This window comes from Chanodichthys erythropterus, chromosome 15 (genome assembly GCF_024489055.1).
Source record: "Chanodichthys erythropterus isolate Z2021 chromosome 15, ASM2448905v1, whole genome shotgun sequence".
Lineage (NCBI taxonomy): Eukaryota > Metazoa > Chordata > Actinopteri > Cypriniformes > Xenocyprididae > Chanodichthys > Chanodichthys erythropterus.
Window position 1 is genome coordinate 32,090,114 of NC_090235.1, and position 12,657 is coordinate 32,102,770.

The 12,657-nt window shown below is 36.6% G+C and overlaps 1 protein-coding gene across 2 annotated transcripts in view; it reads right to left on the bottom strand.

The window, feature by feature from the left end:
* The window catches only part of ctdp1 (CTD (carboxy-terminal domain, RNA polymerase II, polypeptide A) phosphatase, subunit 1), a 132,504-nt gene that overhangs the window by 90,745 nt on the left and 29,102 nt on the right, over positions 1–12,657 (bottom strand). For both annotated transcript variants that reach the window (XM_067411829.1, XM_067411830.1), the window contains exons 9-10: positions 11,671–11,812; positions 8,188–8,412 (exon numbers count right to left, since the gene is read on the bottom strand). In XM_067411829.1, coding sequence (XP_067267930.1) covers positions 8,188–8,412; positions 11,671–11,812 — 367 coding nt within the window. The remainder of the gene's footprint in view (positions 1–8,187; positions 8,413–11,670; positions 11,813–12,657) is intronic.

The window sequence follows — 12,657 nt, forward strand, 5'->3', positions numbered from 1 at the left end:
AGGCTAAATATTTTTACAAAAGCATTTCTGTATTTTACAACAGTATTTTATTTTTGAGACTAATCTTATTCATAGTCTGAAGTCAAAGTCTGAATAACATTATGTATAAAACCCATTTCAAAACATAGAAACAGAAGACCTAGATGCAACATGCTGACCTATGTACATCTCAACAGCAGTGTCATATTGGAAAGGTCAAACTGTCAGGTCGAGCCCATCAGAAATAATCACTAGCCAACCTACTGACAAAACACCTAAACGGTGGTACGAACCAGCAAGACAAAGACTCAAAACATTGACTTTCACAGTGTGGACAATGTACACTGATGTAACATGGTAATTAGCAACAGCTTCTAATGCAGCATATGTACGCTTTGAAATACACAATCAAACGTTTAACTTCCTGCACATTCTACAGCTGTGGAAGGCTCAATGGTTTCTGTAGAAACAATCTAAAAAAGGTGGTCTGGTGGGAAAGTTGTAGACTGGTCTGTGAAGCAAACAAACTCTGTCTCAGCGGGGACAGAGGGATGCTGGAGCTTAACAAACCATGTTTTCTGCTGATATGAGAGAGACTGTGATTGACACTAGATTGCACTGGGAGCTCTGCTGGACAGAGCGGCTTCAGGGATCCAGGTGTGATGACTCTGTATCCTTTTGTGCATGGATATATTTTATAAGGATGCTCCAATCAGGATTTTTGTGGACGATAAAGATTACAGATTTCTCGATACCGATCATTCAAGCTTTATATAAGCTCTCTGTTGGCTGGCAATTCAAACCCCTTACACCCTGAAGGCATTTTTAATGATTTCACATGATTTCAAGTAGAATACTAGTAAAAGGCTTACTTTTAGTAACTACAGTACCAAAAAAACAACAACAAAAAAAACAAGGTATCATCAAGTACATGGTCTCATTTAAAGGTGCTCTAAGTGATGTCAAGCGTTTTTAGGCCAAAACATTTTTGTGAGGATTTTCTCAAGGTCTACGCATTATGTTATATTGTGTTTGGGCTCGTTTGAATTTAAACAAACTGCTCTAAATAAAGATGTGTGATTTACTATGGTTTACTTATGTTTTGCGAAGTTACAAAGTACAATGTGGTGCCAAAAATCTGTATACTGTTTACATTGGCATTGGCAAGTTGCATTGGCAGCAACTTTTTTGTTCTTTTTATCATTTTACCTCATAAAATTACGATCGGTTCATGAGATTGGCCAAATTTAGTGATTCCTGATCGAGTTATAGAATGTGATTATTGGCCGATACCAATCTACAGATGATCGACTGGAGCATCCCTAATATTTTAGTGTCATATTTCCACCAGAATCTTAAAAGTCATTACAAAATTTACAAAGTAAACACATAAGAAACTTTAAATCTGGACTCTAGATAGATATTTAGAACTGATTTGAATTTACTTGGTTTAAATAAAAATGTTTAGTAAGAGAAAATTTGGTAGCTAAAAATTCATAACTATGTAATCATGACCATGAAATTGATGGTCAATGGTTCAACTTCAACTGCTTAAATTTTGGTTTATAGCTGAAAAGGTTTTGGAGGGCTGAAATCATTAACAGAAAAGGTGATTTTTACTTATTGCACCTCAGATGGCGTGCTTTGACTGTCAGTGTTTAATTTGTGCACACAACATGGATGATCTACATCAGGTAAACGTCAGCTGTGTGGACGCTAGAGTTGGATTGACAATTATGATTTCTCATTTTTAATCAATATTATTTGTAACATGTCTACCACTGAACAATCGCAATAAGATTTGCGCTTTGTTACTTTTGATATCAAACAAAGTTTTAGCACTCAAATTCTGTTAATTTTATAACGGAATTCAAACAATATTAATTTGACATTCTTTGACATTCTTTGACAAAGCAAATCAATTTATAGATCTAGCAATATGTCTTGTTATCCTCTCAAGAGTGTTGAAAGAGTTGATCTTGGATTAGGGTCACGTCACCTAGGTCAGATATTAAATGCTATGTCAACTACAGTGAACATCAGAACTAAATCTGATAATTTCCCATTGCTATGTTTTAATTGGAAAGCACTACTTTGATAGTTCAGTACCTAATTTCTATGATGTTGTGCCATGTGTCAAGGCACATATGAAATCTGATACTTTTTCATACTGAAAACTTAGGGAATGGTTTAAGTTATATAAAGACAGGAGAATTACACTTTGATAGAAGAAAGCATGATCAAATTATCAAATTGTTGATAAATGTGGCGGCTGAAAACAATCGTCATTTAAATATCCCGCCCCAAATTTTAGAAGCCTCACCCTATAGTTTACCACACAGAGAAACATAACCCGGCCATGAAGAGGAAGTAATTGAATGAAAAAGAAATTTAACTTACTCTAAAAACACCTATAAACCTTGTAATTGCAAAAAATAAAATTTATTTAAATAAATACTGGTAGGCCTAAATAAAACTAAATACTTACAAACATTATTATTATATATATAAACTTGGTTATTTTAGTAGCCTACCTCACTCCACAGAAAATCCTTTACATTCATTTTATTCAGAACAAGAACGAAAAATAAGTAGCTATATATTATAAAACGAAACACAAATTAGTCTATAGTGGCATTAATTATAAAGCAGAAATGAATTTATTTAAAGCAAAACTGAATTGGGCTCACATAGCCTACCTCTCTCATTCGGGAAGAATCCAAACATTTCCATATTCGCAATGTAAGATTTATTGCTTGCTGAACTACTGTTGCTTTCCATTTCACTGTTGTTTCATTATCCACGTAAAACATCATCCTTCACATGCGCAAAAATGTGTTTGGTTGGGCGTTGCGTGCGCCGATTGGTACAGATGGATAGCGGACCATTTAAACTGAGCAGTGTTAACTTTGTCTACATTTAGTTTGCTGATAAATGACTAAAATGTAAAGTTGCCAATGCTAGAACTGATATGTTGCATGTGTGAGTGAGGCGCCCGCGCAACCAATTGGATTTAATAAAATAAAGATAAATATTTTGATAAAATAAAGAAAACGAATACAACGCGAGCGTAGCCTGGACTAGCCCTACTTGATGCTCAGATTCTCTCTTTTATTTTGTTAATCTGTTAATTATTGACATTTTAACCATGTTGTTTAATGGTTATTGATCGGTTAGTAATCCAAATATTCTCATAACAGTTCTCCACCAGATTTACTATGCTGCACACGCAAGTTTCCGCTGACTCAAAAACTTTCGTACACGAGCTGAGGCCTGACGTGAGATATGATCGTAGCCACCGCTCACCCTCATATTGATGAATGCCAAATTTTGCGTGGAAACGAGCATTTGATAAATGACGGCCATTAAGGGTGAAAGAAGTGTATTGGATGAAGGATATATTATAATTTTATAGAGATTATAGATTATGATATATTATCAAGTGAAGAAAATTTAGATGATCTAGATGATCATTAATTTCCATGATTTTTCTAGGGTTAGAAATCTCAATTCTTTAATTCCCTGATATTTACAGGTTTCCCATGAGCATGGAAACTCTCAAGTTTTTAGACATCTGTCTTCCCATTCGCCTAAAAACATCTTTCAGTGGCACATACAGTTCTTTTCTCTTTTGCTACCTAGCAACAAAAGACCAACATGGGTGATTTTGTATTGATGCTTGTGTCCTCTCATTTTCTGTTCTTGAACCATTCAACAAGCCCTGTTGCCTGGAGACCAGTACATCCTCTCAACAGCAGCACAAGAGCACTCACTGCCAGCCTACATGTGACGTGCAGTAACAGGGCACCATGCAGTCTGGCTATTCATTCAACATATCGGGCCTGCTGAAGAGTTGAGCACTTAATATGACATATTAGTTCAGCATGCAGATGCCCAGAAAGTATCTGTCTGGAGAGTTAGTCAGGTAGAGCTGTGGTTTAAATATCAAATTTAGCAGTGAACTTTTCTAAAAGGTTCCTAGAGGACAGTGGATTGCTTTATTAAATTTGTGCCCCCTACATGGACAGCAAGTGCAAGGATAAAGCAGAAATAAGACAAATGGAAGGAGACTGCGATCAAGCTGAGAGCAGTTAACAAATGTCTAAACAAGAGAGCAGCTACAGGGTGCCCAATCCTTCTCCTGGAGGTCTACCTGCTGAGTTGAGATCCAGCTATAATCCACACCTAAACCAGCCAATCGATTTCTCCAGGTTTATTTCAAAATCACAGGCAGGTGTGTGAGAGCAGTACTGGCACTACGGCTGTCCAATGTACACAACTGGCCAAAAATGGACCTATATCTTCTGTAGATGTCTCAGGACCAAAAAATGTTCATCCAAATTATTGCATTCGGTCCAAATTTCTATACCACCGCATACCCTGTTCACACAGACATCACACGTCATTAGCGTGTTCAATGAGGCTATGCAGAGTTGTAGACAGTCACAGAGCGCTGCAAACAAACAACAGCCACCTTTTATTTCCTCCTGAACCAAAACAAGCTTATGGTCCGTTCATGCCATGTCATACTGTAATTGAGAGATGGCACCCCGTTTCATTCTACTCTGAGCTCTTCATGTCATTGGACTTGGAATTACGTGTTTCTATGGCAACACTATCAACACATCTGCAGCAGACAGGTGGTACAAGTCATTATGAAAGTAACGTGACATCTAGCCAAGTATGGTGTCCCATTTGTGCTCTGCATTTCACCCATCCAAGTGCACAGACACACTGTGAACACACACCCAGAGCAGTGGGCAGCCATTTTTGCTGCGGCACTCGGGGACCGATTGGGGGTTTGGTGCCTTGCTCAAGGAGCACCTCAGATGTGGGTAATGAGCATAGGTTTTTAGTAACAAAGTAGATTTACTTTGTTACATTTACTTGAGTATTTTTTGGGAAAATTTTTACTTTTAAGATTAGATTTAAATGTTGCTACTTTAACTTGAGTACATTTCTAATGAAAAATCATATGCTTTTACTTCCTCTCGTTACTTTATTTGAATGCAATACTGTACATGTTAAGAAATGCGTAATTTATTCCAAGCGCTCTCTCTTTTTTTCATCAACGATGCCCCATTCACAACTGAATCACTCTTTTGAGACAATTCTGTTCAAACACTTGTCTAAATTGGTTTGCGAATCAGTCTGAATTATTTGTTCAGTTCCCTGCCCACACTGAATCGTCTGAAACGGTTTCTCACTCGGAGCATTGGATGAAGTGGCAGTGGACCTACAGTCAATTAAAAGCAAATTTGCAAATGCATCCTATTGTTCACCAGCGATGAAGATCTTTATTAGTTGAACTGTGTATGCTGTTTGTGAACAATTCCACAGGTATTGATTACATTTGATTTCAATTCATACAGCCAATAGCCTACATTGTACAACCAAACAGATTATTACGCCACGATAACGTCACCACTACAAAGTATGTAGCATTTCTTTTTTCGTTTTTTTGGACGTATATCTTAATCGATACATTAAATAAGCTACCAGAGAGTATTAAAATGAACACCCACCGTCCCGCTGTAATTTGTGGGTAGCCTACCTACCCCGGTGACCTGTTTGTCTTGAAAATTAACACCTTTGCGTAGACACAGTTAACCAGTTTAGTGTTCAGATGTTCAGCGGTTATGAGCGTGAGCACATGTAAAGAGTTTTCATTTTCTTCTTTCAAATATAGCTGTATATGTTATTAATATACAAAGCAAAGGACATGCAGTGATATTCGGTCTACAGATACCAGAAATAATGCTTGTCTGTTGTTGCAAAGACATCTAATTATGATAATAATAATCTAAATATCTATCTAAATAATAACATGCTATTGTATTTATATAAAATTACAAAGTAACTAGTAACTAGCTACATGAGTAGTTTTTTCATTGGATACTCTTTTACTCAACTATTAAGATTACTTTAATCTTTCACTTTGTGAATTACTTTCACTTTTACTTTGAGCAAATATTTCTATAAGTACTTGTACTTTTACTTGAGGACAGTTTTTGGATACTCTACCCGCCTCTGGTAATGACAGTGGAAAAGACAGCGGTTCATTCACTCCCCCCACCTACATTTCCTGCCGGTACCAAGACTCAAACCCATGACCTTAAAGTTACAAGTCCGACTCTCTAACCATTAGGCCACAACTGTAATAGTAATTTAATGCTATCTCTTGTGATGCTTTGCAGACTATGCTCTGGATGTGTGCGTTCATGTGTTTTGGAGGAGATGTGACTCTGGAAACGCTCTGGAGGGAGGGTGGGATCTTATGCTTTCAAAGTTAGCTTGCTATTGCTAGCCTCTCTGAAATTGCCTACCCTACCTTTAAGAGTGCAAAAGAGAATGAGCGAGCTCGAAAGAGATTCAATAGCTACCGAAACAATTTAAAAAGCACATTGGTATCATTAATACGCTAATAAGCTAATTTGTAAAACCTTCAGCAAATTTTTTAGGCCACCTAAAAAATGGTTTTCTGCTGTTCCCCCAAACCACACGGAATAAATATTATAAAAACAGATAAGAAGTTATTTGTCTACTGTAACTGTCACATAAACTGTAACTGTCACAGGAAGTCCTGACAGTAGATCTGCATTATTCATATGAAATCAGCATACAGGAATAGTTCACCCAAAAACTCCATAATTTACTTGCCCTCATGATGTTACAAACTCAGGGCTCATTAATAAGGTTGGCCTGCTGACCTAGGGCCAGTGTGAGAAAGCTTCAGATCAGTTCGACTTTGGGCCAGTGTTATATCTTACTTTTTTAATCATATCATGCATTTGAACAGCACTTGCATACTGTTGCTCTCATGTTGATTTGATTGCTTCTATTGTTCTCATTTGTAAGTTGCTTTGGAGAAAAGCATCTGCTATATAATTAAATGCGAATGTAAATTAATTTGCCTAGGAAACCTATACCTTTGATTACAAATTCTTCATCAACTTATTTATAAACACCATAGTTCATTTAAAAAAGTTTGGGGTCAGTAAAATTTTTTAATATAATTTTTGAAAGAAGCCTCTAATGCTCACCAAAGCTGCATTTACTTGAACAAAAATACAGTAAAAACAGTAAAATTATTAATATTATCACAATTTGAATAACTGATTTCTATTGTAACATTTTAAAATGCAAATTATTCCTGTAATGGCAAAGCTAAATTTTCAGCATCATTACTCCAGTCTTCAGTGTCACATGATTCTTCTGCAATCATCCTAACATGCTAGTTTGCTGCTCGAGAAACATTTATTATTATTATATTATATTAATACTTATATCTATTATTATTTCTGGAGCTTAGCACCAGAAAAAACATCCTTAAAAGGTATCATAAATGGTCTATACGACTTACACGTTATATTCCATGTTTTCTTAAGTCATATAATATCTTCAAGCATCTAACAGATCAAAATATACGTTTTAAATATAAAAGTTTTACTGAACAATTTTTATTATGTTTATTATTGTAATATTGGAGCTTGATCTTTGCCACCCTTATTCATTTTCATTATGCTGAAAAGTGTGGGCAGGACATTCTTTGAAAGTTCTCCTTTTGTGTTTCACAGCAGAAAGAACGTCGCACAGGAACAACTTATGAGAAAAATAATAACTGTTTCTAAGGTGAACTATTTCTTTTCTAATTTATTTCTCTCCTGGACAGATGCTGACGCAGGAGTTGCCGTTTTTTTTACTCCTCTTTTTTGATCAGCATTTACAAGCTTGTTTTTATTATTCCCTTGTCACAGCAATGACCAAAGGTGCTGATGAAATTTGCTAATAATTTCTGTTTCACAATCTCATAGCTGCCAAGGCACAATGCTTTATTTCTCACAGATTTTATTTAGAGCTTAGAGATTAATGTGAAATAGACTGCATGAGAAATCCAATATGAGCTGGGAAAGAAAAGGCAAGCACAGCATACGGGCCATCAGGCAAGGTCTTACTGACCAGGTACATTTCCCACAGGCCTTTCATACAAATGTCTTCCAAGTACATATAATCAAACATCATATATCATTATATTCCCTGGCTCTTAAGAATAAGTTTTATGTACTGTGCAGAATGTGCAAAAATAGACCCTTAATATTCATGATTCTGATACAACCATGAGTTTATTAACATGACTGCTGTATTTACACATATTTACTGCCATACATAAAAATAAAAAAATAATAATATAAAAGGTAAATCAAGTACCTGAGTGTGGACAGATCTCCCTTGGCCGACATGGACGACCCATGTGAGTGAAGATAAGAGGGTGGACGGGAGGCCTGGGGACCCCGGCGGATCAGTTTGCCGGTGACGGGGTCATAGGTCCGCATTTCCGGTGGTGCAAGGGGCTTGTGCTGAACAGGAGGGGCCTGGAAGAGAGGCCTTGGGACGGATCCCTGGATATCTAGAAATGCGGCAGGACTGTTGCTCCTAGAGGACAGTAAAAGATGTTATGTTTTAACCTCTGGCTGTCATTTTTAACCAGGAACAGTAAGAATGTAACTTTTTTTTTAATGAAATGCTATTTAATTACAGTATTAAAGGGAATTACACTAAAATTAATTAATTACACTAAAATTCCCTGAAGAATTATCACACGTTATGGTCTTTCCCATTCATTCCCTATGGTCAGTCAATTCTGACCACAAACAGACTTTATGACTTTTTTTATGAAATGAAGTTCACTTTTTCGTTTGTTCCAATTGCATATCAAAAATGTCACCAAGTTTTGAACCACTCAGATGGAAACTTTTTAATAAATAACAATAGTAACAATTATTTCAAATGAAATCAGTCTAAATTACCAAAAAAAAAATAAAAAAAGTAAAAAGGGTTGAGTGGATAGATTTCATAAAAAGAAAATTCTAATTTTTTAATTATTAGGGATGCACCAAAAAATGAAAATATGAGCTGAAAATATACTATTATTGCCAAAAGTTTTGGGATGTCTGCCTTTACATACACATGAACTTTAATGACATCCCATTCTTAATCCGTAGGGTTTAATATGAAGTTGGCCCACCCTTTGCAGCTATAACAGCCTCAACTCTTCTGGGAAGGCTTTCCACAAGGTTTCAGAGTGTTATGGCAATGTTTGACCATTCTTCTAGAAGCGCATTTATGAGGTCAGGCAATGATGTTGGATGAGAAGGCCTGGCTCGCAGTCTCCGCTCTAATTTATCCCAAAGGTGTTCTATCGGGTTGAGGTCAGGATTATGTGTCTCTAAGTTCCTCCACACCAAACCTGCTCATCCATGTCTTTATGGACCTTGCTTTGTGCACTGGTGCGCAGTCATGTTGGAACAGGAAGGGGCCATCCCCAAACTGTTCACACAAAGTTGGGGGCATGAAATTGTCTTGGTATGTTGAAGCATTAAGAGTTCCTTTCTCTGGAACCAGGCCAAGCCCAACTCCTGAAAAACATTCCCACACCATAATCCCCCTCCACCAAACTTTACACTTGGCACAATGCAGTCAGGCAAGTACCGTTCTCCTGGAAACCACCAAACTCAGACTCGTCCATCGGATTGCCAGACAGAGAAGCGCGATTCGTCACTCCAGAGAACACGTCTCCACTGCTCTAGAGTCCAGAGTCCAGAGAGAAAGTTGGCGACTTCTAGCATTAGCATGCACTGACCCCAGTCGGTGATTTTACGTGGTCTACCACTTCTTGGCTGAGTTGCTGTTGTTCCCAATTGCTTCCACTTCGTTACCACTAACAGTTAACCATGAAATATTTAGTAGTGAGGAAATTTCAAGAATGGACTAATAGCAACCTATCACAGTACCACGCTTGAATTCACTGAGCTCTTGAGAGCGACCTATTCTTTCACAAATGTTTGTAGAAGCAGTCTGCATGCCTAGGTGCTTGATTTTATACAAGAGTGACCATGGAAGTGATTGGAACACCTGAATTCAATTATTTGGAAGGGTGTCCCAATACTTTTGGCAATATAGTGTATATGCCACCCCATCCCCTCGGTGTTCAGCGCTCAGGTTTCAAAGTCACACAGCATTTTTTGTAACTTTGCGAGCTGCTCCGCTTCTGAAGATGCACAGCTTCTTAACGACTCTAGCCAAGCAGGTAAGTCTGTACTGGCACCCAGTTTGCTCTGCTTCGTTTTTGCGCTCTCTGCTCAGTTGCTCACGGCCAAAGCAAACAATCCCATCATGTACCGCTCACGCTCACTGGAAAAGCAAAGTCTGCTCAAATAATGTGCCAACATTTCTCTGTAGTAGACCTTTTTCTGTATGCAATAGGCCCACTGTGCTGTTACAAGGTGTGGTAGGCTATAGCACTGCTGGGCAACGCTGGTAAAATGACCCCACAGCCTCTCATTCACTGATCAGCTCCCTGCTACACTCTGTTCACATGCTCTGATAATACATTTTCTAGGACTAGCCTATACTTTATTTTGATAATTGGTCAAAAAATAAAATAAAATAAATCTGTTAAATCTGATTCTGTTGCATAGAACCGAATAAAGAATAATATATTGATATTTAATGTTATTTTAATATATTTTCTGTCCATTTTTGGTGTGAAACTTAAATAAATAATAAATAGATAAAAGTGTAATTAAATTAATTTTATTGAATCTGAATTTAAAAAATACAAGCCAATAGAATAAAATAAGCACAAAGTCTAATATTAATACAATTATACAAAAAAAAAATAATAACTTGAAATAAGAAAATAATTATTTTTAAAAAGTCATTTTTGGTTTTGGTTTTTGGACAAGTGCATCCAGAATTTTCTGTTTTGGTCCAGAATTTTCATTTTGATGCATCCCTAATAATTATAACAACAACTATATTAGTGTCCATACCAAAGGATAATAATATTCTGTTTATTATAAGCGGGAGCTGCATTTATGTAATTTGGATGTTCAGAGGAAATTGTTGCACTCTAAACTGGCAAAAAGTTCCTTTTCTTTCAGGTGCGTGGAGCCAAAGAAATAATTGAACAAACAAAAAAGGTAGCTGGCCACACAATGAAGACTGAAGAGTTCTAGAAAAACATCATTTATTTCATAAATTGCATGGTGCAAAATAAATTGTTTTTCTAGAGCTCTTCATTGGACTCAGTGTGCGGCCAGTAATTTGGATGTTAAAATGCTAGAAAAAATTGGTCTGAAAGTGATTCCAATTACATTGTTCCTCTGTGTTTCATTATCATTATAGTTGTGGTGTGGACTTTTTTATTCTCACAGAATTAGAACAATTATTAAAACTTTAATCTTTGATGTACATGGCCCTTAAAGGTAACAAGAATATTTCATATCAATAATTCAGTTGTGTGCTATATTTTAAGTCTTTTGAAGCCTTATGACTGTGTGAACCATTGCCGTTCTGTTAAGCGTCACAATTTTGTGTGCCATGTGGATTTAGAACAAAATGAGGGCAATTTTTTGGTAACTCATTAATTTAACAATTCTTTAATACTGCAAGATGAAAGATTTCTTGGAAACTGTGAGAAGTTCAGTGTTTGATTTTCTATTCATGAGTGTTACAGTTCAGAGAGTAAAAAACACTGTTTTTTAAAAAATGTTCAGTAGTCACAACAGAAAACACTGATAAAACAGAAGGTTGTTACAGTCTTAATACTGAAAGGCACAAGTGAACATAAATGATAAAAGAAAAGCAAGAAAGACAGAGGCGAATGGAGAGACTGCAAGAGATAAATACCTGTGTGATTTGTTATAGTCATCTTTGAGAGGAAAGAGTTGCTCCTCTACTCGCTCCCAGCGCTCCAAGCAGCCCCACAACCAATCAGGATTCACCACATAAAGATGTTTAAAGCCCTGAGCTTGACGAACTTTCTCTGTACCTGACAGAGACACATATATATACATATATAACAACATTTGAGATAAACAACACCAAGTTTCTTTCCAGTGTCTCGCTCCACTATCAGCAGCAGAGAGGAATGTACAGTGCCAGAGGAAAAGAAAATTGCCATCGGAATTGAACATGTTGAGGAAGGAAAAGAAAAAAAAGTTTACCACCAAATGCAAAACGCCAAGACATATCTTTTTATACCTCCACTTGCTGCTACTGGCTATTGAAAATGCAGTAAAAAACTCAAGTTTATAAACTAAAACTTTGGAACTGAGAACAGATGTGATTCTCAAATTGATCTGTACATAAAACAGTAGACAGAAATGGAGTGAGCAACATGCTTCTCTAGATAGCGACTAGTACATTTTTGTTTGTTTGTTTTGTTTAATTTAGTTCAGTTCAGACTCTAAATCATGATACTTGGCAAATGCCAACCACAAACATCTTGCAGTCAGGCTAATGAACTGTATTCAGGATTCCTACACATTTTCCATTTCAAAATTCCATACTTTTCCAGACTCAAATTTCCAAACCTCGCAGTAGATTGATTTTACAGACCATATTTAACAACTGATTCATGCAGCATTATATTTGGTATATTACAATCATCTGTAAATGCTTTCTTGAGTTTTTTTCTCCACTGGTTTTCACAAAGTGATAACACACGCTTACATTATGAGGGGAACCTAAAATGCTTCATAACCTGCATATATTCACCTGTGACACATTGGTTTGATGCTGTAATTGTGGTCTGATGTTGCATGACCACCAAAGTACAGTCTGAATTAAATGATTGTTCACTCCTTTATCTGTTGCTGGTTTGAGTAGCACATG